We start from the raw sequence: 27,746 nt of genomic DNA, 5'->3' as shown, positions 1-27,746 counted from the left end.
GGCCCGGCCTCCTTCCCGAACTCCACGAGCAGCCTGTCACCCGTCAATGCAAGCCCAGAACCCAGCAGGCATCTTTGACACTTCTTTTCCCTCCACCTCCTCATCTCCAACCCATCACGTAGCCCTCCAACTTTATTTCCCCAAGAGTTCCCTGTCCTTCCGCTGTTTGGCATCGCTGTCACCAACTCCCTGAACAAGGCCATTGTCATCTTTCCCCAACTCACTCACCAAAAATGCAGACCGTTACCTTCCTAAGATGCAAATCTGACAATGTCACCTCCTCTCTCTTTTAAAACCTGCACCTTTGGTCTTAGAAGTTCCTGCTGCCAGGAGGGAAGCCTGCACCACCCTGCTACCCTGCCCTGGGGAGCTGCGACGAAGCCCCGCATCCGCACTCCCTCCCCAGGCCCCCAGCAGGGCCTTTTTCTGCATGAGCTTCTTTGCTCTCCTCGGGCTGGGCCACACTTGGCTTGAGCTCTGGGACAAACAAGGCCATTTCTTGAGTCCTTCCAGGTGGGATGGCACCTTCCTTGGGAGGAGAGGCTGTTCACAGGCCAGAGAAGTCCAGGCGTAATGACCAGAACGCTGCCATAACTGCCTGGAAGGAGCGATATGGCTGGCTCTCTGCCTGCCTTGCTAGCCGTGCCAGTGAAAGTACTCGCCAAAGAGAGGATGTTAGAGAGGGAGAAGAGACCTAGGGCAGAATCCAGAGGAGCACCAACATTTAAAGGCGGGCAGAAGAAGAAAACCAAACCTGTGCTGTCTAGTCAATTCTATATTGTGGCAACAGCATGTGTTACAGAGTCACACTCCTTCATAGGGTTTTCTTGGCTGTAATCTTTTTGGAAGCAGTTTGCCAGGCCTTTCTTCATTGGAGCCACGGAGTGAATTTGAACTGTCAACCTTTAGGTTAGTAGTTGAGCACAAACCATTTGTGCCACTCAGGGACCTGGCAGAGGAAGAGGGTTCAATAAAGAGAACTAAGAGCTGCGGCAGGGATCAAAGGATGAGCAGAAAAGCAGGTGCTTCATGTGATGGACTGAATTGTTTCACCCCGTCAAAATATGAACTGGAATCCTAACCCTATACTTGTGGACGCAACCCCGTTTGGGAACAGGGTTTTCTTTGTTATGTTAATGAGGCCATATCAGTATAGGGGGTGTCCTAAACCAAATAGTCACTTCTGAGTTAGGGCAGATTAGACACAGAAGGAGGACTCCCTGGGTGGTGCAAACAGTTAAGTGTTTGGCAGTTCAAACCCACCCAGAGGCACTTCTGAAGACAAGCCTGCCAATCTGCTTCTGAAAGGTCACAGCTTTGAAAAATCTATGGAGTACAGTTCTGCTCTGCACACATGGGATTGCCATGAGTCCGAACTGACTGGACAGCAACTACCAACAACAACAGACACAGAAGCAAGCACAAATAGGGGGAAGATAGATGCCATATGAAGATTGCCAAGGCACCAAGGAATGCCAGAAGACAAGGATCTGCCCCCACAGCCTACAGAAAGAGCCTTGATTTGGACTTCAGCCTCCTGAACAGTGAGAAAATAACCTTCTGTTCTTTAAAACCGGACACTTGTGGTATTTCTGTTACAGCAGCCCTAGGTACCTGAGATACCCTAGAAGCCACACGTGGACAAGGTTTTGAGAAACACCCTGGTCAGCTGGGTCAAATGGTGCTGAGGTATCAAGTAATCTGAGGAGAGTGCAGATTTAGCAACAAGGGGCTGTTGGGGACCTCAGAGAGCCATTTTGGGGCCATGTTTGGGGAAAGAGACAGCTTCCAGTGGGTTTGGGAAGGAACAGGAGGTGAGGAAGCAGAGAAAACATGGACAACTGGAACGTGAGAGACTGACACATATGGACTCTTGTCACATGAAAACAATCTCCCTAGGAGCAACATGACTGCTGAACACAGGGAGAGAACGATTGCAAGAACAAGTGTGTGTGTCCAGGAACCAGCAAGCTGTGCAAGCTGGCTTTGCCAGTTGTTCCTGCAATTCTTGGTTCACGTCCACTTGCTCCTTGTACACAGTTAGCTATGTGTGAGCTTTCTGCAGGACCTAAAGGCAAAGGACAATCAACGGAGGAAAAACTGACATTCACAAGCATTCTGTCCATGAACTGGATTTTTTTTGGCAAACTGTCTAATGACCAGCGCAGTCCCACAGCAAGATCCCCCAGGAGCATAGCTTGTCTCTTCCCACAAATACGTTCATTTATTCAACAAGCGTATAAACCCCTTTCTAAACCTGCAGGAGCCCTGGCAGTACAGTGGTTAAGCACTCAGCTGTTAACTGAAACGTCGGTGCTTCGAATCCACCAGCTACTCCACAGGAGTAGATGTGGAGAAAGATGTGGCAGTCTGCTTCCGTAAAGGTTTATAGCCATGGAAACCCTATGGGGCAGTTCTACTCTGTCCTATAGTGTCGCTATGAGTCACAATTGACTGAACGGCAATAGGATGAACTCGTATGGAGTCCCTGGGTGGTTCAAAGGTGAATGTGCTCGGCTGCTAACTCAAAGGCCGGAGGTTCAAGCCTACCCAGAGACACCTCGGAAGAAAGGCCTGGCGATCTACTTCCAAAAACTCAGTCATGGAAAACCCTGTGGAGCACAGTTTCACTCTGACAAACATGGGGTCACCATGAATTGGAATCGACTCAATGGCAACTGGAAATGAGCCCACACAAGGCCATATATTAGAATATGGCAGTGAACATTTCAACCCAGCACTCAGCCTCACATGATTGCACACATACACACTCACAAGTGTGTGTTGCGCACATTGGGGATCCATCCCTCTGTGGTCAAGGCAACTGTCCTCACCAATGTGCTGAGTGACATGGTAGGGGACCACCTGCCACCTCCTTCTGGGGAACAAAGTCACCCCCCTTCAGGCCCTCCTGACTTTGTCCTGGGCTTCAATCTGAAGTTCCCAGCACACAGTGGGTAGGGCCCTGAGGCATTGTCCAATCCAAGCCCCATTTTCCACATGAGGGACTCAAGGCTGAAATAGATCCTGTGGGCCCACGGCAGGGTCAGGCTGACCTGTTTGGGGAGTAAACGTCCTGCGTAATTATTAATTTTAGTGGCCCAGGCACTAGTCACTCATTTACTGATGAGGCCAAAGTCTGTGGCCAAAATAGCTGAGGCTGCTTTGGGCTTTTCTCAGAAATCCCCTGTTCCTTGTAGCTACCTTTCCCATGTGGCTCAGCCCCAGGCCCTGCATGCTGGCCTCAGGGACCAGGTAGAGAGTGAGGTGCCGGCAGCATGCTACCAGATGATTCCTGGCTCTGGCTTCCAGGTTCCAGGTCTGAAGCTCTGTGATCTGGCTTTAGACTCCTTCCTGGTCCTGGGCTCCGTGTTCTGGGCCTGGACATGGATCTTCAGGTTCTGGGATCCCCATGCTAGTTCTGGTCTCCAGCTGGGAGCTCTCGGTTCTTTGCACTCAAAGTGCTTAGGCAGAATCTCTGGGTTCTGGGCTCTGGGCTCTGAGTTCTAGTCTCCCGGCACCAGTTTCAGACTTCAAATGTCAAGCCTGGGGTTTTGCATCTGGGCACTAGGTTCTGGGTTTGAGTTCCAGTCTGCAGGTTCTGGACTCCAGGCTCCAATTTCAGATTCCAGACTCCAAGCTCTGGACTTCAGGCTCTTGGCTCCAGGTTCTGGGTTCTGGGATCTAAGCTCTAGTCCCATATTCCAGACTCTGGGTTCTGGGTCTCGCTCCGGACTCCTTTGAGCCCTCAGCAATAAGGGAAGAACAAGGTGGCTTCCCTGGCTAGTGGGGTTATCCCACCCATCCATCTTCATCCTCGGCTGGCCTGGAGGTGGGACACTGGTTCCAGAGTGGTTCTTCTTGGCTTTCTACCTCTGTTCTACCCCCAAGCCAGTTCTCTGGAGACAGGTGCACCCCCCGACCTGGACCCTTCAGGCTTCACAGGATGCATGCGCACATTCATGATCCCAGCTCTTCCTGGACCCCACCAGGACCACCTGAGACATGAATCGCACCCGGTGGAGTTGTGCCCAGCCTGGGCTGCATCTCAGTCGATTGATTCACTATAACCAGCCGTGTGTTCCTCTCCACCTGCCCATTTGTTTCTCTGTGGGAGCTGAATTCCAGACTACCAGGCCAGGCCTCCTGCAGGGTACACCTTGTTCTCACCCTTGAGGATAGGGGTGGCTACCCAGGGGAGTAGCTCGTCCACAGCTTTGTCAGCACTTTCAGCCAGGGCTCCAGGTGAGCGGTCAGCGGCCAGCGCCTCTACCTGCCCCCCCGCCACCCTGGCCCAGAGCGGAGGTCACTGTGTGCCCTGTGCTGGTCCTATGCCCATCCTGTACCATCCCCTTCCCCAGCCCCGGGGACCTCAAGTGGGTACGGTGGAAGACAGGAGACATGTGGCAAGATTCTCGCTTGGAGGCTTGGGACTAGTCGGGCTAGGGTTTCAGGGGCATCCTGAGGAAGTCACAGCTGTTTTAGCCTTGGTGTCCTCTGTAAAACGGGAGTGTGGGGGACGGTGTAGAGTGGTCAGCAAACATGTTCTCTCCCTTCCTGCATGCTGAGCGCTGGGTGCACAGGACCCCCCCAGCCCCCCGGCTTCCCCACCTGGTCGGGTGAGGGGAAGCAGCTCTACTACAGTTTCCCAACCATCAAGAAGCCCAGGCTCAGTGCGGTGGATGTGTAACGCAGCCCTGTGGCTGGACCAGAGCTGGTGCCCCTTGTCCCTGACCCCATGTCGGACCTCTATCCCTGCATGGGGACTGGCCATGCTGGGATGGTGAGGGCCCAGGGCCTTGAGGGATTCTGAGAGTGCAGAAACTGGGAGGAGGGAACCTGGTTTCCTTCAGTCCAGGGCTGCATCAGGAGGTGCGTTTGGGGAGGAGCAAGATCTGTAGTGACAAAGAAAGGTCCTTATTATTACTATTTTTTTTTAATAATTTTTATTGTGCTTTAAGTGAAAGTTTACAAATCAAGTCAGTCTCTCACACAAAAACCCATATACACCTTGCTACACACTCCCAATTACTTTCCCCCTAATGAGACAGCCCACTCTCTCCTTCCACTCTATCTTTTCGTGTCCATTTCGACAGCTTCTAACCCCCTCCACCCTCTCATCTCCCCTTCAGGCAGGAAATGCCAACATAGTCTCAAGTGTCCACCTGACCCAAGAAGCTCACGCCTCACCAGCATCCCTCTCCAACCCATTGTCCAGTCCACTTATTATTACTATTTTTAATTGCATTCTGTAAAAAAATTAAAGGCTAAAGTCTTCTTTGACCACTACCCCCAATTCGGGTCCCCTCCCCATCTCCCAGAAATAACCACTATTGTCAGCTTGGTGTGTATCCTTCTAGAACATTCTTTCTCCTTTCTGTACACTTGTAAGTGCCTGTTTGTGTGTTTTATATAACAGTATCATGCTATACGCATTGTTTGGCTTTATTTCACTGAACAATAACATGTCTTGGGGAACTCTCCCATCAGGGCATACCATACCCAATTCTTTATCTGTAGTGTGGTACTCCAGAGCATGGAGATGCCAAAGTGTGTTTTGTTATCTGCCCCCCTCCCCACTGCCCTGCCCACATTTGGGTGTTTGCCAGTTTTGGGGTTACAGGCAATGCTGCAGGGATGGGCCTCCTTGCTCCTGGGAGGGAGTGATTCTTCAGGAGCACTGCTGGGGTCACAAGCTGTGCGTTTTTAATTTTACAGAAACTCCCAAGCCACCCCTCAGAGTAGCCATAGCAATCAATGTACCCTCCCATGAGAGGCAACTGGCTCTGTCAGGGGTTTCTGCAGCATTGTGCCCTCCCTGGTGTGTGTCCTGCAGTCTGACAGCCCTGAGTGCTGGGCAGTTCCTGCAACAATTCCTTACAGGATCCTGGGCTGGTCGCTTCCCCTCCCGCGGCCTTGGTTTCATCCACCCAGGGCTGTTTTGTGGCGAGGATGATAAGATGAAGGATGGAGGATGTCTAACTTAGGGGCCTCAGTAAATCTGAGCTGCACCCCCTACAGGTGCTGACCTCTGTGGGAGCTCTTTCACCTGGCCCATGACCCCACTCCCACATGGGGGAGGGGACCCCTAAGAGTAACAGGCATCATGACTGGATCTGCAGAGGTACAGGGTTGGGTGAAGGGTGGGTCTGACCTACAGGACCTACGGACTTTAGGGGAGACATCTCATCTCTATCCTGGGGTGCACGGGGGCAGATGTCCCCTCCCACAAGGAAGAAGCTCCAGGTCCCAGGAAGTTTGAGGGAGGTTCTGCAGCTGGTGGGGGCCGGGACATGGGCTAATCTCCCCAGCCCCTGGTCACAGACTGTGAGTCTGGTGCTGAGCTGTTCCCTGCCCAGGGCTGGCACTGCCTGCTGTCCCTGCATCCTCTGCTGAGACTGTCTGAGGCTGTGATATCATTTGTCAGCCTACTAGGCCAAGGGGACACCAGGGCACTCACATCCCACTGTCAGCAAATTCATATAAAATAAGTCAACAAGATAACCACAGAGTGTGATCAGTGCTGCACAGGAAGAAAACAGGACAGGGTGATAGAGAACCAAGGTGGGGTATACTTTCTATAGGGTGACTGGGAAGTCTCCTCTGAGCTATTCAAACTGAGATCTTCGATAAAGCAAGATTTTGTGGTTTTGGGAGTCCCTGGGTGGTGCAAACAGTCAACTCGTTCAGCTGCTAACTGAAAAGTTGGAGGCTCACTTCTACCCAGAGATGCCTCAGAAGAAAAGCCTGGCAACCTATTTCCAAAAAAAATTAGCTATTGAAAACCCTATGGAGCACAGTTCTACCTGACACAGATGGGGTCATCACGAGTTGGAGTCAGCTCAATGACAACTGGTGGTTTTTGTGGTTGCAGGTCTTGGAAATCTGGTCTGACTCACAGTAACAAATGCACATACATACACAAAGAATTTATTGGCTTGCTTAATGAGAAAGTCTAGCTGTTGTTGAATGACTGAATCCAGGTGTTCAAATAATATTGTCTGAAATCTCTGTCTTTCGGTTCTCCTTTCCCATGTTAGCTCCATTCATACTCAGGTTCTTTCCACAGAGGCCTTTCTATAAACTCGCTATCACCAAGAGATGGTAGAAAATGACCAGGATTGGGATTCTGCTTGGGACAACTTGGGTCAGAGGGCAATTTACCCCTGAACTAAACTGTAGCCAGGGGAAGAGAGTACTCTGATTGGCCAGGCCTGGATCATGAGCCCACCCTAGCAGCCAAGGAGTCAGGTCAACCTAGCCAAAGAAAATGGCCTGAGGGGGTCAGAGGGCTGAAGCTCCCCAAAACAGGCTTGGCTTCTACTCTAGAGAAAGGAGTTGTGGTCCAGCAAAAGCCACTGTTTCCTCCCGTGGATTCCAGGGATGACAGGGAACCAATGACACTATACAGGGCAGGTGGGGGCATTTCAGAGGGAACAGACCTGGAGTAGGGAAGAGAGATCCACCACAAGGTGTTAGGAGATCCCCTCACCCTCGAGTGCCTTCTCAGGTGCCCATGTCTCCTTGCTTCCTCTGTTGCAGCACTTACCTCTCCGGGCCAGGGCTGCCTAAGTCTGGCTTCCCTCCTCATAGGCTGGGACCCTCCTTCTGGGAGGTCCTCCCTGCTCCCTCTCCCTGTGGGGGGTTGGAGCTTGCCTGGCTGCCTGGGACAGGAAAAATCTCCCAGCCAAAGCAGATAAGAGTCAGAATCTGCCCCCTGACCCCATCAACAGCCAGAGTCTCCCGCACAGGGCTTCCGATGCATGCAAAGGGGCCACCAGTCAAGCTTGAGACACTCAGTCCCCAACCGCAGGTCCAAACAGAAGCAGAGGACAATGGCCAGAATGGTGTATGAAGACCCACAGAGGCTGCAGAACAGCACCCCGCCTGGCAGAGACGGCTCCCCAGAGGGTTCTCCCCTCGCTCTTGCTGTCTCTCTCTCTCTCTCACACACACTCGATACTCCAGGCAGTCAAGAACAGAGCTTCTGACAACAGGAAGTCAGGAGGCACATCCTGAGGTCACCAAGAGCTTCCTGGCACTGACCTTGGTGACAGAGGCGGTGTGGTTTGTGGGGGATGGGGGGTATACAGGGCAGACTGGCACACAAGGAACACACCTGATAGCTGAATAATAATAATTATTATAATAACAATATCATACATCCAGGACATACCCAGCTGCCCCAACGCCAACTGCAAAATCCGTATGTACGGTCTGGTCTGTGTCAGTGGAGGGAGAGGCTGCCCACCTGCATCCTCAGGCCTGACTCATACCAGCTCCCTGAGGAGGGGCCCAGCCCCTCCTCCTGCCCCCAACTGAGCCCTGGCACAGAGTAGGGAGGCTGGTACTGCCAACTCCACCCCTCTGGGTTGGGCCCACCTCCCCCCAGGGACCTGGCTGCAAGGGGAGAGTGGGTGAGCTTGTGAGGGGTCAGGTGGTAGTAGCAGTGGGATGTGGCTCCCCTGAGCCCCCTCTCCACCCCTCCCCACTCTTCCTGTGGGCCTGCCCATGGAAGAAGGGGCCAGGGACACTCATGGCACAGACAGAGCATGCAGAGCGGACCCATGGCATGCTTGGCCCGCAGGCGCCATGCAGCCGGCTTGGTCTGTTGGGCAGCTGTCAGAGAGCTGGACGGCCAGTGGAGTCCAAGTGACTGCCCCTGGGCTGGGCCACTGATTCAGTCTGTGGTGGAGCTTCCTGGGCGCTGGGCCCTTGGGTGGGCAGCTGCAGAAATTCTGGAAGCACCAGGTCCTCTTTGCGCAGAAGGCCCCTCTGGTCGTGGGCCCCGCTGCTCTGCACCCGGTTCAGCAGCTCTACCAGGCCTGGGGGCGGTCACAGAGTCAAGGCTCACCAGAGTCTTGCTCCCCTCACTGTGGCGGCAGCCTCCCAGATGCCAACACCAATGGCCCAGCTCCCAAGGCAGCCCCTCTGGTCTCTGTCCCCTGCCTCAGTTCAAGCCTCTCTAATGGCACTCTCAAGGGCCCCCAACACCACTGCCCTGGTCCCTCTGGTCCCCAGTCCCCACCATCCCCAATGTACCTTCAATGTCACAGGTCTGCCGCTTCCCAGCGGCACTACCAGGCAGCTCGGCCAGCGAGTTGGGGGGTAGTGGATGGGAGTAGGCGGCCTTGTCCTGGGTCCTGGGCGGGCCGCCCTGTGAGAACGTTGGGTCAGAGCCACAGCCAGCAGAGGAGTAGCAGTGGGTGGAAGGGAAAGGGCAGGGTGCCCTGCCCCTGGCTCACCTGGCTGCGGCGGGGGGACAGGTTGCCAGCGTCGGGGATCTTAGTACCTGTGGCAGAGAGCGCCACTGTTCGGGTTCGCCTCCCGCCCGGTCCCGCTTCCTTCTGGGTATGCACCTTTCCTAGGGGCCAAATGTCTCTGGGGGCCCAATGTCCCCTACCTGGGAGAGTGTCCAAAACCAGTCTCTGGGCCACCACCGAGCTCACTAGCTTCTCCAGATCCAGCGGTTGCTTCTCGCCTGGCTGTGGGAACAGGTCAGTAACCGGCAGGACAGCCAGCCCTCCTCCCTGCTGCCCAGTCCCGGCCCGCGACCCCACCGCTTACCCGGTGCAGCGTCACCTGCTGTGGACTCAAGCCGTGCTTCGCCAGGATGGGCTGCAGTGCCTCCTGCAGCCTCTTGGTGGGCTTGGCTGAGATCCGCACCACACGATCCAGCGCAGCCAACTCCAGCCTGCGCGGGACCCTCGGGCTGCGGAAGGGCGGAGGCCGGCCCCGCCTCGCCCCTAACCCACCCGGCAGGACTGGAGGAGGCGGAGCCTGAACTGGGGTGGGTGGGGCTGACTGGGGGCGAGGCGGGGCTATCACAGGGTCAGGGCTTGAGTGGGAGACTAGCATGGGTGTATGTTTAGCGGCCCCAAGATGCAGGGCGGGCACTCACTCGAAAGTGATCCTGTTCTCCAGCCGCACTTCCTGATCCGCCAGCACGGTGCAGTCCTGATCCAGGACCAGGGCCTTCTGCGGACGCCAAGCAGGGTCACAGTCCCTCCCCCACCCTGAGCCATCCCCAGGGTCTGAGGGAGCCATCGTCATTTCCTGACGTGGCCGCTATTGGGGATCCCTAGAGGATTAGAAGGCAAGCAGTAATGGTGCAGATGGTGTAAGGCCACGATGGCATAGGAGCCTGAGAAGGGTGAAGGGTGGCGAGAATGCTGGACAGAGCTCAGGAAAGGAATGGAGTTATGGGAAAGGTGGGGAGGGGGCATGAAATGGTCATGGGGCTGCTTCAGTAAAGGGCAGCTTAGGTCCTGGATCATGGGGGCTGCCCCCTCTGAGCCAGGACTGAATCTGCCTCCAGGACAGCAGCCCCGTTGTCCCTCAGGCATCTGAACTCCAGCCAGTCCAGCTGGCTGTATTTAATCAGCCATCCAGGCCTTGTTCCTTTTTTGACACCTGTCCACTTCGCTCCATTCCCTGATACTAAGGACTTATCTTGTCTCCTCACTGCAAAATGGGGCGCCAAAGTCCACCTGCAAGACTGCTGTGAGGCCGAAAACCAAACCCATTGCCACCAAGTCGATTCCAACTCATGGTGACTCCATGTGTTTCAGAGTACAACTCTGCTCCAGAAGGGTTCTCAATGGCTGTAATCTTATGGAAGTAGATTGCCAGGCCTTTCTTCTGCAGCACTGGTAGGTGAATTCAAACTGCCAACCTTTTGCTCAGTAGCCAAGTGCAAACCATTTAAGCCACTCAGGGGCCAGAGGGACTTAAATCATCCGGCACAGTGCCTGGCACACAGTAGCTACATAAACAGTGACTGTTGTGATTTTCGATCCCAGAGGCCCCATGTGCCTGTGCCAGCTCAGGGGATGGGAAGACGACTGGGCCATCCTGTCTCAGGCACTAGGTCTGTGCTGTGCTACAGGGACAGATGGAGTGTGGGTGTGAAGCTATATTTAGCTGGACATGAAGGCCCATCTGGGCTGCTGGCAGCTGCCCTGGTGGCTCCTCCTCACTGTTGCCCTCACGCCCCCACGCTCTAAGCCCCTAATATGTCCTACACTTACCCACTTCCACGCCTTTGCTTAAGCTGTGCCCTCTGCCTGGAATGCCCTGCCCCACATCACTGCCAGGCAAACTCCTCCCCATTCTCACCAAAGGCCTCTTCCATGAATCCTTCCCAGACCAGCCAGAAACACCTGCCTTCCCCTCAGAAACTCTTTCTGGAATTTTGACTCCTTGACCTGATGCCATCCTGCCTGACTTACCTCCAGTCTGAGGGCCTAGAGGGCAGAGCCCAGGCCCTGATACCTCTGCCCACCCACCTGGCAGGGCCTTAGGACTTGTCTCCTTGGTGAATGAAATCCTGACAGGTGCCTCTGGAATGCTGCCTTCTTCCTTTAGATCCCCTTAACTGGAAGGTTTTGTTTAAAGGGTTTTTTTTTTTTTTTTTTCCTAGACTCCTCTTTAACACTTAATGCTAGTTTGCACCTAAAGGAAAGTTTTTATGGGTTAGGTGAGGTTGGGCGTCCCTGGTGGCAGAGGAGGTGAGAACCCCCTTCAAATGGCCATTTCAGAGATGGACTGCGGAGACGGCAGTAGAATTCTGGGAGTGATGGGCAGGCGGCTTTACCTTCCTTAGACTATCCCAGCAAAAATGATGAAAGAAGTTGGAAACTGGGATGGGCATGGGGTAGGGTTTAGCATCTTCATGGGGGGGAGGGTGGATGTCTGAGTTTAAGTGAAGAGTTGGTGCTGGGGATGGGAGCCTGGACTTAGGAAGAGGATGATGCTAGGAATGGAGCTGGAATTAGGGTTGCTCCAGGGGATTAGGAATGGAGTTGGGGTTGTGGTCATGGCTGGGCAGAGACAGGAATAGGGTTGGGGTCAGGATCAGGAAGGGGACAGAGTTGGAGGCCAGGCCTAATTCGTACCTGCTCTTTGCCCACCAGGTAGACCTTGATATCAGGTAGAGAGAGCCCTCGTTTCTCACAGATGCTTGCCAGCATGTCACGGATGGTGAGGCCAGGTCGGGCCAAGGCCAGGGAGGCTGTGCCATCAGGCAAGTACACGCAGCAGTACTTCCCTGGCCGGTTTTCACTCTCACCCTCTGCACTCCCAAGGCTCTTCCGGTGGCTTTGGTTCTGGGCAGGAGTGGGGGAGAGGGGGTATGAGTACACATGCAAGGACATGCAAACAGGTAAACAGACAGGTATACTCACTGGGGCACACATGCCTAAGGGCACATCTGGCACACCAGTTGGCAGGCAAAGATACAGCCTCCTACAGGAACACATGTATGCGCATCCAAGAATATGGGCACCCACAGACAGGTTCATCCTCTGAGCCACACACATACACACATATGCTGTGTACACCTGGGCAGATGGGTCCACCAGTGGGGGCCCATCCACACACGGGGAGACAGAAAATATGTGCCCATGACATGTGGTGAGGGCAGGAAGGCTGAGGAATTGGGTGTGTAGAGCAAGCCGGGAGATAAAAGTGTGGATCGCAAATGTGAATGATGCCGGCCACGAAAAGGGGCCTGAGTAGTGGCCCTAGCCCGTGTCTCATTTCCCCCAGTAGTCGGCTCACCTCAGATTTGCTGCTGACGAAGGCGAGGAAGCCGAGGTCCAGACTGGCGGAGGAGTTTAGGGAACCCTGAGACTCGCGGCGCAAGTTTGCGGCCCCGCTTGCCAGCTCTGGGGGAGGGAGAGCAATGAACGGAACAGCCCCTCCTCCCTCTACCCATCTCTTTCCGCCTGGCTCAGGAGCCCGCGTCTTTGGGACCTTGTTTGGCACCCTCTTGCAGGGGTCCAATGTGGTTTGGGTCCCTGGAAGCGTCGCTACCTTGGGGGCTTCCCAAACTTCTGAGATCTAGCCCGGGTAGCGAACCACCCAGGGGAACGTGGTGGTCACAGGGATTGCACTTCGGTTTTCACCCAGACCCCAGTGCCATCGACTCGATTCCTACTCATAGCGACCCCACAGGACAGAGTAGAACTGCCCCCAGAGAGTTTCCAAAGAGCGCCTGGTGGATTTGAGCTGCTGACCCTTTGGTTAGCAGCCATAGCACTTAACCACTACGCCATCAGCGTTTCCTTTCGGTTTTCATACCGTGCGGCAATTAGGGGAGAGGGGGTGTTCCCAAGGCTTGCCCAAAATCCCACCACTCCTCCTCCAGCCACCTCTCCTCTAAGCCACTTTCTTCTGCCCTCACCCCTGCGGAAGGACTTGCGAAGCGGAAGGCCCCCAGGACCCTCCGCTGGCGGCAGCTGCCCCAACTCTTCCACGCCCAGAGGCAGCGACTTCCCGGGCTTCAGCTTCGGCTTCTGCGGGTACAGGGAAAGCGCTAGGAAGGGATCGGATCCTAGCCCGCATGCAGACCATGGGCACACCCCCGCAGATCTGCACCCAGGGGTGTCCCCTCTTGCATATGGTCTGCAAGGCCCCTGCCTCCCATTGCCCCTCCATCCGCACCTTCCTGGTAGCGTCGGGGCTGCCGAGGCATGAGGAGCCAGGTTCCCGCAGAGGGCGCCCCTCGGCCTCGGCCAGGAGGCACTCGCGGTATATCGGGGACTTGACGAAGCGCGCGTAGCTGTCGAACTTCATTAAGTTGAAGATCTGTAGGACCGGAGCCAGGACCTTGAGCCGAAGGAGGCGCTCTGCGCGGGGCCAGAGGCCCCGCCCCAATCTAGGGAGGGAACAGCTAGCCCCCACCCACCCCAGGGCCTTTGCCCACTGCATTGGTCCAGGGCCCGCCCTGCTCTTGGCCCCGCCCCTACCTCTGCTAGACCTGGGTAGGGGGGCTCCCCTAGCTCCTCCACCACTACCCTTGGTAAGGCCCTGTGACCCAGGCCCTGTTCCTGCATTAAGCTCTATAAACAAAAACCAAACACGTTGGATACGTGTGGATTCCAACTCATAGCGACCCTATAGAACAGAGTAGAGCTGCCCCACAGGGTTTCCAACGATAGAAACTTAATGAAGCAGACCGCCATTATTTTTCTCCTGCGGAGCGGCTGGTGGGTTCGAACCACTGACCTTTCGGTTAGCAGCTGAGCTCTTAACCACTGTGCCACCAGGGCCCCTTATTAGGGTCTATACTAAAAAAAAAAGAAAACCATTGCCCTTGAGTCGATTCTGACTCACAGCGACCCTACAGAACAGAGTAGAGCTGCCCACCGGGTTTCCAAGGAGCGGCTGGTGAATTCCAATCGCCACCTTTTGGTTAACAACCCAATGCTTAACCACTGCGCCACCTGGGCTCTAGTAAACCAAAAACCAAACCAAACCTCATTGCCGTGGAGTCGATTCCGACTCATAGCGATCCTATAGGATATAGTAGAAATGCCCCATAGGGTTTCCAGGGAGCGGCTGGTGGATTCCAACTGCCCACCTTTTGGTTAGCAGCCAAGTTCTTAACCACTGCGGCCACCAGGGCTCTATAAAACCAAAACCAAACCAGTTGCCGTCACAGAGACCCTATAGGACAGGTTCCATACTCGCATACAAATCTTTCTCCGCGGCTCAGGCTGCGTCCCTGGATCTGACCCCGCCTCTGCCATCAAATCATCCCTCTTTCAAAGCCACGCCCCCATCCCAGGCAGCGCGCCTCGGGCCTGCCCACCTGGAGCTGTGGCGCCCGGAACATGTCCGGCCGGGGCTGGGCCAGCACCTCCTCGCCGAGCCAGGCCTGCCGATCGATGTTCACCGGGCTCAGCGCCTGGCTGGACAGGAACTCCTCGTAGATGTTGCGGGCCTCCTGAGCTAGCTGCGGACGAGCGGCAGGAGAAGGTCAGGGGCCAGCGAGCAAAGCCCAAGCCCTGGTCCCCACCCTGATGCCCCCAGCTCCCCACCCCCCCGCCCACCTGCTGGGTGTCGCTGGCCGGGATCTGTTGGAAGCGCTCGCAGGCCTTCCAGAAAGTCACGTTCTCGGCGCTGAACTCCTTTTTCAGAAACTCCTGGGGGGAGGGGTGGGGAGGAAGGCAGGCAGAAACACAGAGACCCGGTTAGGCAATGTGGTCAGAGATTGGGACAGAGATGGCCAAGAGGCCGAGCCAGACAGATAGGGCCAGACAGACTCACAGCGTCGGATCCAGATGAGCAGAGAGAAAATGAAAGGCAGAGACAAGGATAGAGAGAAAGAAGAAAAGTTCTCTGCTGGGAGACGAGGAAGAGGGCCCCAAAGAAAGGCTAGCTGAGGGCTAGACAGAGGAGCCCCACCCTGGCCAGCCTGGAGCAGCTTCATCTATGCCCTCTGCCACCCCCCGCCCCCAACACCGTTGGCTACTACCACCCACCGTCCTCACCCCACCCCAGGGCTTACAGTGAAGTAAGCCAAGCCCAGCGGGTCCTGCAGCAGCCGCTCGAAGGACAAGGCCCAGCCTGCCACAGACTGCTCCTCGGTGGGGAAGGGGCTGCTGGGGCCACTGGGGAGGCTGTGTATGCTGAGGGAGCTGCCTCGGCCCTGGTCCTGGGAGTCCGCCACGCTGCTCAGCTCTGCAAGGGAATGGATAAATGGGAGTGAGTCTTGCGCCACCCCTGCCCAGCCCTATCCATATTCCAGGTACAGTCCTTGAAAAGATAGCTTGTGGCAAGGTTGCCCTCAACCCATTCCCACCCCTACCCCCAGCCAGGCTTCCCTCACAGTCCATTACTTACCTCCATCTGAGACAGCCAGAACCTAAAAGAGACCCAAGGTAGAAAGTCAGAACAGAGCTCAGTGAGGATTCCCAAAGGACAGTCCCGGCTCAGCACCCAGGAGCTGGACCTGTGCTCTCCCCTGCCTGGAGGGCCACCCCGGGCAGCCCAGCCACACCCCTACTTGGTCAGGGTTTAGCTCAGACGGCCTCTGGCTCCTGTTCAGATCATGTGGCAACCACTGTGTGCTGGGGCTTAGGCCAGCTACTTGATGGTCATCCCTGGCTCACTCCTCCTGCAGCCCCTGCTAGGTGGGCCCAGCTGTATAGCATGGGGGGTAGGAGCACAGGCTTTTAATCCTCTGCCACTTGCTGGCTATGTGACCTTGGGTGAGCCTTAACCTGCTTGTCTCTGTTTCTCCATCTGTAAATAGTGGATGATGCTAATAATAGTAACTCACTTTCTGGGGCTGTTATGAGGATCAGATGAATTTAATATAGGATAGTGGCCAGCACGTGGTGTTGGTTACATCACTGTTTGCTATTGCCTTTGAGGAAGCAGAGGTGTCTCTGTAGCCAGTGATCTCCTTATTGTAATTGTTTCCTCTTGGGCCTCAGGGTCTCCCACAAGTCCCACCTCACCTTGGGCAGAGCACAGGATGTTATACTATAGTATAGAGCAGTGGCTCTCAGACTTGAGCATGAAATAGAATGACCTGGAGGACCCCACCTGCAGAGATTCAGGTTCTGTAGGTCCAGGGTGGGGCCTGAGGCTCTTCATTTCTAACAAGCTCTCAGGTGATGTTGCTGCTGCTGGTCCATGGACCACACTGTGAGCAGCATTGCTCTAGAGGCTGACTCCTCCCTCCCCCTCTACCCCCCAAAGCACAGCTCGGACATTTCTGGGAATCCCCCCTTAGTAAAGCAGAAAAACCCTCCTCTCAAAATGACTCTTGCAGTAATCTCCCTGGGTCTCTTCCTACCATTCTAGCAGCTCCTCCAGCTTCCTTGTCATCTACCCAGAGCAGCTTCTACCCCTCCCTGGCTCTGTCCTGGGCCCTTACTCACCTACATATCCCCAGCTCCAGACACACATAGCCAGCTTCCTGCAATCATCTTCCTTCAAAATGTCCCATAAGCCCCTCAAGCTCAGCCAGTGCCCCAATGGAACCCACCTCTGCACCTACAAAGGCAGAGTGTCAAACCTGCTTCCCTGCATCCTTTCTTCCCATCACCTGGGATCCCAGTTCCAGGGCTTGAGTCATCCCCAATTCCTCCCTCCCTCTCACCTCCTACGTTTTTCATTTGCCCCTGTCTTGGGAAGCTTTCTACCACCTGTCCCTTCCTTCCAGCCCCACTGGAAACAGCCCTGCAAACATCTCCTCCCCCAGGAAGCAGCTCCCTGTCCTCCTTGTTGAAATCTCTGCTCCCTGCTCCCAAAGCATCCTGGGAGCACCCAGGTTACAGAATAACCGTCTGAGAGCTGGATCTAGCCTGCAGATATGTAGGATATTAGAACCACTATGTGGTGCGAATAGTTACGTGCTCAGTTGCTACCCGAAAGGTTGGAGGTTTGAATCTACCCAGAGGCATCTCCGAAGAAAGGCCTGGAGATCTACTTCAGAAAAATCAGCCATTGAAAACCCTATGGAGCACAGTTCTACTCTGACATATTCATGGTTGCCGTAAGTCAGAATCAACTCGGATGCAACTGGTATAAGTATTTTGGCCCTAAGTTTTTTTTTTTTTTTTTTAAGTTTAAAGGGGTTTCCCACCATTAAAAATCAGGAAATCTTACATAAACTCCAAATTTCTGTCTTCTGTTTAAGACTGTGATGTTTCAGCAACCCTGATCTGCTTTTCAGAATGGCAACCTTGACTGGCACTCAGCAGCAACCCCTATCCCTTGCGGGGACCCTTGCTGTCCCCAGTGGCCTCTTGGGCCTGTCTGACACATTTATGTTACTTGTAGAGGCAGTGGTAGGCAGGGGCTGCCCCAGACTGCCTGAGTTCAAATTCGTGCTGTGTGACCTCAGGCAAGGTACTTAACCTCTCTGTGCCTCAGTTTCCTTCTCTATGAAAATGGAGAAAAAAAATGGAATTGACTTCAAAGGGTTGTTGCAGGGATTAAATGAGTTAAATATACACAAAGATCTTAGAACATTATCTGACATGTAGTAAATGCTCAAAGAATGTTAGTTACTATTACTGTCATTGTATCAGCGCCTGACCCAGCTAGGCATCTGAGTTGGCGACCCCTGCCATAAAGAAAGAGTACAGGCTTTGGGGTCTGCTGGGCCTAGATTCAAATCCCAGCTCTGCCTCTTTCTAGTTTTAGAGACTTGGACTCTGCTTGGAGCCTTGTTTCCCACCTGGAGCATGGGGGTATGTCGCAAGGAGGAGGAAAAGTTTTGCAGAGTGAGGAACAAGTTCCTCCGCACACCACTCCCTGCCAGGGCCTCTGCCCTCCCCGATCGGACCTGCTTCGACAGCAGCATCTCTCTGAACGCAGTCCCTGGCTACAGGAGAAGTCCTGACTCCTCTGTGACCGTGCAGGAGGGATGGAGTTGAAGCACTTCCCTACACGGCCCAAGGTTCCTTTCCAGCCTGCTGGCTTCCTTCTTGGCAGCAGGGCGCCATCACTCATCCCTGCCACCGCCTGCCCCCGAGTGCCCCTCCCCCGGATGCTCTGCCACGCTGCTTCCATGCCCAGAGATGCCATCCGGGAATCCTCCTGTCTCCCCCTTCCTTTGCTGTGGCTGCCTGGTCCTGCCCTCCTCCGAAACCCCTCTGCCTTGCTCAGAGCCCTCCACGGCTCCTGGCACAGGGCAAGGGTATCCGAGAAAGGAACCCAGGGCTGGAGCCAGGCCACATGCCTCTTTTGTTTGGCCTCAGAGGTTTTGATTTTCACACTATGTTTAATGGACTGTTTGCGTTTTCAGGTGGGCCTGGCCCTACTCCTCCCCACTGTCCCACCCGGTTCTTCTCCTGCTCTGGAAGGCCTGGCAGTTGCCAGTTTTGCAGCCTAAAGTCCTACCTGGGCCTGACTCATGCACCCCTTCAACCTCACCAGTTTCCCTCCCCCTCACCTCCTCCCTGAACTTTAGCAAACTTTTCAATTCCCCCCACACCCCTACACACTCTGGCTTTCTGCTTTGTTCTTTTCTCCACCTGGATATCTGTTCCTGCTCCCCCTACCAGACTGCCCCCTAGTCTCTGCCCATTGAAATTAGTCATCCCCAACAGCAGTCTCCCAAGGACCTCCCCTTTCCCACCGTACCGGTGGCCAGCCTCTCTGCCCTGCCAGTCTGGTAATTCCTGGGGGGGCAGACCTGGTTTGCAGGAAGGAGCTGATTTGAACCCCCACACCAGGATACACCGTATTTGCCCCAGGTCTCCCAAGCAGCCTCAGGGCCCTGAGACCCTTCCTCTGCCCTCCATGAGGCGCTGGCACCCCCTTCACCAGGGGGACCCATCCTCTGGACGCCCAACAGCCTAAGCGGCCACACCGTCTGAGCCTGCAGATCTCCCTCTAGTTCCACTAGTTGCTGGTCATACGGTTGGTGTTGAGACACAGTAGGGACAGAAATCTAGAAGTGGGAGAGAGTGGGGATGGAGTCTAATTCTACCTCTGTCACTTGGGAGCAAGTAACTTCTCTCCTCTGAACCTCAGTTTCCCCCTGGTAGCATGGGGCTTAGCATTTGCAACCTCTTTGGGGGGAGGTGAAGTCGAAAGTAGCCCATATGGGAAAGCACTAGGCAGGCAATGGTCAGGGGAGCATTGTGGGCAGAGTGGGACGCAGCATCCCAAGGGCCAGGCTCTGACCTGCCAGCTGCCAGGCCTGGGGAAGTTGTGCTGAGCAGGGATGGCCTTGCCCTGCCCAGCCTGTTTTAGAAGTGGTGAGTAAGTGGGAGAAAAGGGGAAGGAAGGTGAGGGAGGGTGTGGTGGCCAGTGACACCCCAACCCATGGTCAGACCTCAATTTTCCATAGTTTTTCTTAGGAAATGGACCCTGGGGGAGTTGATGGTACCTGAGCATGGGGCCCAAAATTTCCTGAGCTGCAACTGTGTGACAAGTACCCTCTGGCAGCACACACCCATGTTGTCACTCCGTCCTTATATTTTTACCCTCTGTGGCAGACATTACCCCCATTGTACAGATGAACAACCAAGGCCCAAAGGAGTCACACAGCTGGGAAGTGGCAGAGCTTTGATTAGAGCCCAAGTTTGTCTGACTGAAGTCTGAGGTCTTCCCTCACCCAGGCTGCCTCCCTTGTGGACAAGATACATACCAGGGAGAGGTTGGAGGCCATAGGACCTCAGACCTTGGGGCACAGGTGGGCAAGGTCAGTGGGGGTGAAGGGCTCAGGAGCTCCCATTGAACTCTGCCCTCTGGAGGGGTCAGATCTCAAAGAGAGGGCCGAGTTAGTGAGCATCTTCTGTGCTGGCCATTCTGTATCGTCATCTCAGGTTGTCCTCACTTGGGGAAACTGAGCCTCCAAGACCCTCTCTGGGGATGCCCCACAGAACCCTGGGTGCCTGGAGCATCAGCTTGTGGAGCTGACACCCAGCCTGGGTGTTTCAGGAGGGCCACTTTGCACGTGAATGCCCAGCCCAGAGGGGTCCAGTAGTCACCTTGCAGTTGTCCTCATCAGGTGGGGAAGTCAGACGGGTCTCCTGAGAGCAACAGGACTGATAACTGCCACCTCTCCTGTCCTTAACTTCAGCCTCCCCTCCGACACCCATACCCTGTGTTTGCCGTGTCCAGGCCATGCTCTTTCCTACGCTGGGCGGCATGTCCTTTAAGCACATCTTCTGCAGAGAAGTTAGTTCCTCCTCAGGTCCTCACAAGCTTTGTCCTGACCCGAGGCTTTTACCCAAAACTAAGCTGTATCTAGTTTTTTGAGGCCATGTCTTCTGAGTCTTGCCAGACTGGGGGCTGCTGGAGGGCAGGGCCCAGGTCCCACGTACCTGGGACTTGAGTGCCTAGGATGGGCCAGCACAGAGCAGGTGCTAAGGAGGGTCAGTTGAATGAATGAATGAACAAACAAGTGAAGTGGCAGTTGGGGCTGTATGAAAGACATCTCTGGGAGGGGGGTGGGAGCCATCTCTGATTGACAGGCTTCATTGCAACTGCCTGACAGGCTGAGTGGCAGAAACACAGCTGGCAAACGGAGCTGCCTCAGCAGGGATGATGGCAGTGGGGGGAAGTGGCAGGTGGAGGGGGAGGACCCTAACCAGGCAGTGCGGGATGTGGGAAAGCTCCAGAATTGGGGTCAGCTTGGCTGGGTTCAAATGCAGGCCCCTCTGCTTGCTGCTGACCTTGGGCACGTCATTTATTCCACTGAGCCTCCATCAGAGGTCACTCCTGGAAGGAGCAAGACACTTGGCCTCAGGGTGCCTCTCTGTCCATATCTCTGCTATTGAGGCCAGGCTGAAACACCTGACTACCTGCCCCACCCCAGCCGGACAGTGCCCCAAAGTGCTGCCCAGTGGCCAGCAAGCAGCTGATCTGTGACCCTCAGCATTCCAAGAGGTGGCACAGAGAGTTCAGAGGGGGCCCAGAAAAGACAAAGATAAACCTGTGTGTGAAGGTTGCTGGGAGGAACCAGGGTGTCCATGGGCTTGACAGGCAGGGGGCAGAGGTTGGGGTGCACTCTCTACTCTGACTGACATTAGGGTAGAAAAACCCTGGGTTGATGCAGCAGGGGCAGGAGCAAGGTCTGGGTCTGATTCCAAGCCCCCTAGCTGCTCTGCAGCTCTGGACACCAATCCAACTGCCCCTTCCTTAAGAGAGGGGTGAGCCTGGGTCTGCTCCACCTCAGCTGCGTGGCCTGGACATGCAGGGAGGGTCAAGCTAAGAGTCATGGCTCCGGGCGTGAGAGTGTGAGGACGATGGTTTTTTTTGAGCTTTCAGAGTTGGGCTGGTGGGAGAGACAGTGAGAAGGTGGCTGGGCCAGCTTTGGGGGATTGACTCCTACCTAGCCAGCCTGGGGCTGAGCAGTAAGAGATGCTGGAAGAAGGAGAGATGGAGACAGGTCTTGGGAATTAGGAGGCAGGGGTGGGGGTGAGGGGTGGCTCAGCCTTTTTGTGAGGCAGGAGATCTCTGAGGAAAGGCTGAGAATGTAGGGGGACATTGGACTGACATTTGCAGATGCCCATAATGGGTCAGGGTCCTCGTGTTCATCACTCCATTTAACCATCTCAACAAGATTTTGAGATTCTTTCCAATCTCCCCATATTTCAGATGAGGAAGCTGAGGCTCAGAGAGGAGTTCTACCCCCCCAGTAAGAGACCCAGGTATCCCTGGATCCAGTGGGGACAGGTAGGGGGCCAGGACACTGGCTGGCCTTGCTGGGGTTATCAGGAAGGGCTGGATCTCTGCCAAGTGAGGACTTAGGGAGGGTAGGAGGCCCAGCACTGTCTGCCCTTCTGCCCAATGAATGACAAAACTGCATTCTTCAAAGGTGGCCCCTACCCGGGGCCGAGCAGCCAGGGAGAGGGTGCAGGAGTGTGGTAGTGCAGCCAGGGTCCTCCTAGTGCCCAGCGCCACCCCCTTCCTGGAAGGGATTGAGCAGGTAGAAACTGTAATACTCATCTTGCCCTCCCCACAACCCAGCCTGACCCTGCTGACCAGGCTGCCCGAGGACTGAGAGTTTTGGCAGAGGAAACCTATGGAGAGGGTCCATCTGCAGGGCAGTGACCCAGTGAGAGCTACCCCTTTCCTATCTGTCCTGGCCTTGAGCACCAGGGACCTAGGGGGAGGAGAGGAAGGTTGAGGTTGAGTGAGGTGTGGGGGTTCGAGCCACTCTGGGGGTTGGCAGAGGGCAAAGGGGCTGTCATCTCCCTGTTGCCCAAGGACACAGACAGCTCTGATGGTGCCAAAGTACTAGATGAGGGAGCCGTGAGGGTTGGATCAAAAGCTGTGCCCACTCTGCCCTGACCTTATCCCCAGAGTCCCCCAGGTCCCCACTGAGCCATCTAGGAGGACACCGGGGCAAGGGCATCAGTCCTGCTGCCTGCTGCTGTCCCCAACTTCTGTTTGCTGGCAGCTGCAGGTTCTTGCTGGGCCCTGCCGGGAGTGCCTCTGGGGCTCCGCCCTAGGTGTACCCACCCCTCCCTGTGGCCCTGGCCAGGAGCCCATACTCACCATGCGCCCGTTGGGGACGCCCAGGTGCTTGGGCTTCCCTGGCATGCTGCCGCTGATCACCGGCCCCCGCTGCAGGGGGCGCCCACCATGTGGACAGTGGGTAGCACCGGCCAGAGCTTGCAGAACGGGCGGGTGGCGGAGAAAGCCCGGCTCTGCTCCTGTGGGCCCTCACATCCTGAAACACCAGCTCACTACCTCTTTTCTCTGCCACAGGAAGTGTCTCTATAGAAACCAAACCACAGAAAGAAGCAAGGTCTAAGAGAGCGAACGCCTCTTCCTACACACACACGCACACATTCATGCACTCACACACGCCGCCAACACATCCTTGGCAGCACCCCACGCAGGCACTAAAACACAGCAGGGCCTTGGCGTGCCCAGAAAGGAGCCAGTCTGGTCTGGCCCAGTTCTGGAAGCTCCAAGATCGTGGCTGGGCACACAGAAGTGCACATTCACACAGCCAGGCATCTTTGTATGCCCTGGCAGGGGTCCTCGTGGATATGTGTGCACATGCACTGGGACCTGTTGGTCACGTGTGTACTCCACTCAGTACACATCTATACCTACTGTGTGCTGGGCCTGTGCACACTCAGGGACACCCCCCTGATACCCACAGGCTGTCTCCCCATGCACAAGCCCAGGTATGCAGACAGATGGACACCTTGCATGCATGGCCATGTGCACAGAGACTATTCAGGTGTGCATGTCATAAACACAGAGGCTGTCGTTGGACGGAGTCACCTGGGCACTCACTCATATACATGCACAGTCCCTCAGACAGGTGTGGGGCACAGGCACAATCTGCCTAAGGGCACACGTGTAGTCAGGCATGCACAAGCTCACCCACCAGAGCAGGTGATAGTCATACTCACATAACAGTCCTGCCATGGTGCAGCATTGGTGGGTGGGCCCTGCCCTCTTGGCCCTGGCCCAGGCCTGGATGAGCTCAGGTCCTTTAGCCAGAGAGGCCTCAGTTTGCCTCTTTCTTTTACATGCATGTACCTACTATAAGGGCTCATATTTTACTCTATGTATGGGCTTACTTGGAGCCCTCAAGTTACCTACCATTATGGTTTGGACAACTCTCTCCATAGAGACAAAGCAATGTCTCTCAGTCTGTCATCCTTTGCCTGGACCCCTCCTCTTCCTCCTGGGTACACAGTTAAACTTGATGTCTCAGGCTCCATGTGACTAGCTCCCACCAGTTGGATGTGAGTGGAACGGCATGTACTGTTCCTGGGCCAAGGAAGTAAGCGTGTGCTCTCCACACTCTCTTTTTTCCCTTTAGCTGGCTGGATGCAGAAGGTGACGAGGCCCTAGGGGAGACTGTGGAGCTACAAGGAGGTAGGGGCCTGGGTCTCTGCATTAGTGCAGGAAGGCAAGCCATCCATCAATCAGGAACACCAGCTTTGGACTATTACGTGAGTGAGAAATAAACTTCTATTGTATTTGAGCCATTATTGGGAGCAAATAGAGCATAAAGGTCTATTTGTTACAGCAGCTAGCATTACTCTAGTTGATACGCCTGTTTTCCCAGCTCTGACTCTCTTTTTTCCAGAAACTCTGCTCCACGACATCCAGACAGAGAGGTTCAGACAGACATGGTATATGTATGGGGTAGGGCTGAGGGGTGTCACTGGGTATGGAACACTGCCAATGGTGATCTTAATAAGGTGTGTGACGGTGGGGGCCGTGTAGGGTGTGTGCTGTGAGTGGGGACTACTTGTCAGCCGCACCATGGGCCCGGGCCTAGGCTTTATAAGGGACTTTACAATTTGTGGAAAACCGGCTGCTAACTGAAAGGTTGATGGTTCAAGTCTACATGGAGGTAGCTTCAGAAGAAAGGCCTGGTGATCAGCCATTGAAAACCCTATGGAGCACAGTTCTACTCTGACACACATGGGTTGCCGTGAGTCAGAGTTGACTCAGTGGCAACTGGTTTACTGTTTACAGTTTACAGGGTCTTCTCCCAACACAGCTTTGTTTGATCCTTATAACCACTTTCTGAGTGGTGCTCATTATTCCCATTTTACAGAACAGACTACTGAGGTTAAGAGAGAAGTGAGTTGCCCAAGGTTACACATCAAGTTAGAGATCTGCTGATGTGTGAACGTGTGTACTTGAGATAGGGAAGAAACAGGGACTGAGCCCCTGGGCAAGGAGTCCTGCAACATCTGCAACTTGCAACTTCAGTACTATGTGCTTGGCTAATGACATAAAACCCCCATTCTGGAATGTGCAATAAAGAAAGAACAAACAATGTACTCCCTTGTAAGGTGTGTTTCAGAAGGACCAGCCTGATCTGGTCCCTGGAGCATGCACAGATATCTGCAAGGTGACCGACGGATAACTTCCACCTGATGCAAGTACCCACCACAGGAATTAAACTGGCACCGCAGGGGGACTGCGCAGGTGCTACACCCCATAATAAGTCTTGCCACCCAGTCCCAGGAGCCTTTGCTACGGGTTCCATCTTGGATTCTAGATGCGTGCGCAGCCTAATTTATAGTATGCACCACCATTCTGAGAAGTACCCACTCCTTGAAAGAAATCTACAAAACATTCGTTACTTCATTACCCTCGCCGAACCCACGTAAGCCCCAGAAAAACCTTTGTTCAGGGGAACAGAGGCTAGCGTTGCTTGGTCCCTCTCTCTTCTCTGCTGGTGAGCCTTTACTCTCTGTCGCTAATAAACCTTTGTTTGTGTGGAACCTCTAAGCCTGTCCTGGTCATTCTTGGTCAGTAGAAGGCAAGAACCTAAGCAGGGCTTAGTCCCAAGCTGGGAAGCCTTGCCCTGCAACATGCATGGGGTGCCAGGACCTGGCTACCACCAGCCTGAGTCTTGCCCAGGTTCGAACAGCTCATCTTTCTCTCCCTAAAGGCCCAGTCACAGGTTCTACCTTGGAACCTCTCTAAGTCTATCTTCTTCTGCTGCTGCAGAGATGCCTCTCCCCACCTCTCCATCATGGATGCCACTTCCAGCTCTGACCATATCTTCACCTCAGGGAGGCCAGCTGACCCTAGGACCTCCCATCTCTTGACTCTTATCTAGTTTTCTCCACTCCATGACAGTGGTGGGGTACCTCCACAGAACAGTGTTCTCAACTTCTTTCTCCCTGATGCCCCACAGGGATCAGTTACTGTGTCCAATCTCTCTTGGGTCTTTTCCTGATCCTCCTTTCCTGTGGAAACCTCCCTGGCTCAGACCTCACCATCTATCACCTGGTCATAAAACCAAAAAAGCCAAACCCGATTCCGATTCATAGCGACCCTATAGGACAGAGTAGAACTGCCCTATAGGGTTTCCAAGGAGCAGCTGGTGGATTTGAACTGCCGACCTTTTGGTTAGCAGCCAAACACTTAACTACTGTGCCCCCAGGGCCGCTATTTTACCTGCCTCCTATCTCTTCACACTGTGCCCAGAGAAACCCACATCTGTCACTCCCATGCTTAAATCCATCCCACTACCCTCTAGAAAAAGGCCATGTTCCTTAGCTGGAAATTTAAGGCCTTTGAGTTGTGGCCTCAGCCAAACTCTCTGCCCACCATTTTTCAGCCATCCCAAACTACTTGTATCTTATGTTTTCAAGCAACCCTCCCTGCCTTTGTCTTTCCTGTTCTCTCTGCTGAGAATGCCTTTCCTTTTCTGATAAACTCCTACTCATCCCTCATGACTCAATCCCAAGTTCTAGAACAAATATTCATTCCTTCACCAATTACTTATTAATCACCGCCTATGTGCCAGGCACTGTTCTAGATGCTGGGAATTTAGTAACCTGTTGCCATTGAGTTGATTCTGACTCATAGCCACCCTATAGAACAGAGTAGAGCTGCCCCATAGGATTTCCAGGGCTATAATCTTATGGAAACAGACTGCCACATCCTTTTCCCGAGGAGCAGCTGGTGGGTTTGAACCACTGATGTTTCAGTTAGCCGCAGAGTGCTCTGGGGATTTAGTAGTGATCGTAAAAACAAAAACCAAACCCATTGCCACTGAGTCAATTCCGACTCATGGTGGCCTCATGTGTTACTGTTTAGAACTGCTTCTTAGGGTTTTCTTGACTGTAATCTTTATGGAAGCAGATTGACAGGCCTTTCTTCTGAAGCACTGCTGGATGGGTTCAAACCACCAACCTTTAGGTTAGCAGTTGAGTGCAAACCACTTGTGCCACACAGAGACCTGTAGTGACCATAGCTGACAAAAATCTCAGCCCTAATGTTTAGTGGAATGCACATGTCCTTGCTTGAATAGGTACAGATAAATCTCTGGAAACATACATCCCTTGAGAGGGGAGTAGCAGGGGACTTTTGTACATGTTCCTGTAATACATACATACATTATATATATATGTCTCCATATGCCTGTAAAAGCCAGAACCTGTGTAAGGCAGAAATCTGTTAGAAAAGGAAAACAAAAATATTTTCCACTAATAGAGCGTGATAGAAAAGTGGTGAGGCTGCACTCTGTCAAGGCAGAAATCTTGCGAGACCCAGAAAAACAACACAGTCTCATCAAGTTCCGGCTCTCACAGGTTTCACTGTACATATATATTAAAAAAAATATATTACTTTAATAATAAAATAATAGCTAAATAAAAATAATATGACCCAGAAAACATGTCTCAACACGAAATCCTCAATAAGCTCATTCAAAGGGCATTTTCTTAAAATTAAATAAAGGACCAACCAACCAACCAACCTCCTCTATGACCTATAGCAGGATCATTAATTCAGTTGCTTAGAGGGGTCAGGGGGAGACCGGCTTAGGCAAGTAAGACATTTGTAGCAGGGACAGTCCCATTCAACTGTAGTCCATTGTTCTCTTGTGGTAAGGGGGCCTAGTGTGTTTAGATCTTCCGATTTTTCAGAAGAAACTAGAACTTTGGTTTTGTAATGTTAACTTAAATCTCCTGATTTAAAAATAATGATGATTACCAGACTGAGTCCAGTACAACTAGATAGTGCCTGGCTACCCCCACTGACTGCTC

The 27,746-nt window shown here is 54.0% G+C and overlaps 1 protein-coding gene across 2 annotated transcripts; it reads right to left on the bottom strand.

Annotated features, from left to right (window-relative positions):
- Window positions 1-4,896: 4,896 nt before the first annotated feature.
- On the bottom strand, window positions 4,897-22,950 carry RGS14 (regulator of G protein signaling 14). Of its 2 annotated transcripts, XM_023551842.2 has the most exons (15): window positions 22,759-22,950; window positions 15,631-15,652; window positions 15,296-15,468; window positions 14,838-14,930; window positions 14,597-14,740; window positions 13,447-13,590; window positions 13,187-13,298; window positions 12,562-12,668; window positions 11,898-12,107; window positions 9,902-9,978; window positions 9,568-9,694; window positions 9,404-9,485; window positions 9,246-9,292; window positions 9,043-9,157; window positions 4,897-8,825 (listed from the first exon to the last, which is right to left on the bottom strand). In XM_023551842.2, exons 1-15 carry the CDS (start codon window positions 22,801-22,803, stop codon window positions 8,623-8,625), a joined length of 1,701 nt encoding a protein of 566 aa, XP_023407610.2. In that variant the 5' UTR covers window positions 22,804-22,950; the 3' UTR covers window positions 4,897-8,622. The 2 variants fall into 2 exon arrangements, with proteins under 2 accessions (XP_023407610.2, XP_023407614.1); XM_023551846.2 differs by lacking the exon at window positions 9,246-9,292 and having other exon boundaries at window positions 8,714-8,825.
- Window positions 22,951-27,746: the final 4,796 nt, after the last annotated feature.

This window comes from Loxodonta africana, chromosome 2 (assembly GCF_030014295.1).
Source record: "Loxodonta africana isolate mLoxAfr1 chromosome 2, mLoxAfr1.hap2, whole genome shotgun sequence".
Classification (NCBI taxonomy): domain Eukaryota; kingdom Metazoa; phylum Chordata; class Mammalia; order Proboscidea; family Elephantidae; genus Loxodonta; species Loxodonta africana.
This window is presented reverse-complemented; position numbering and strand designations above follow the sequence as displayed.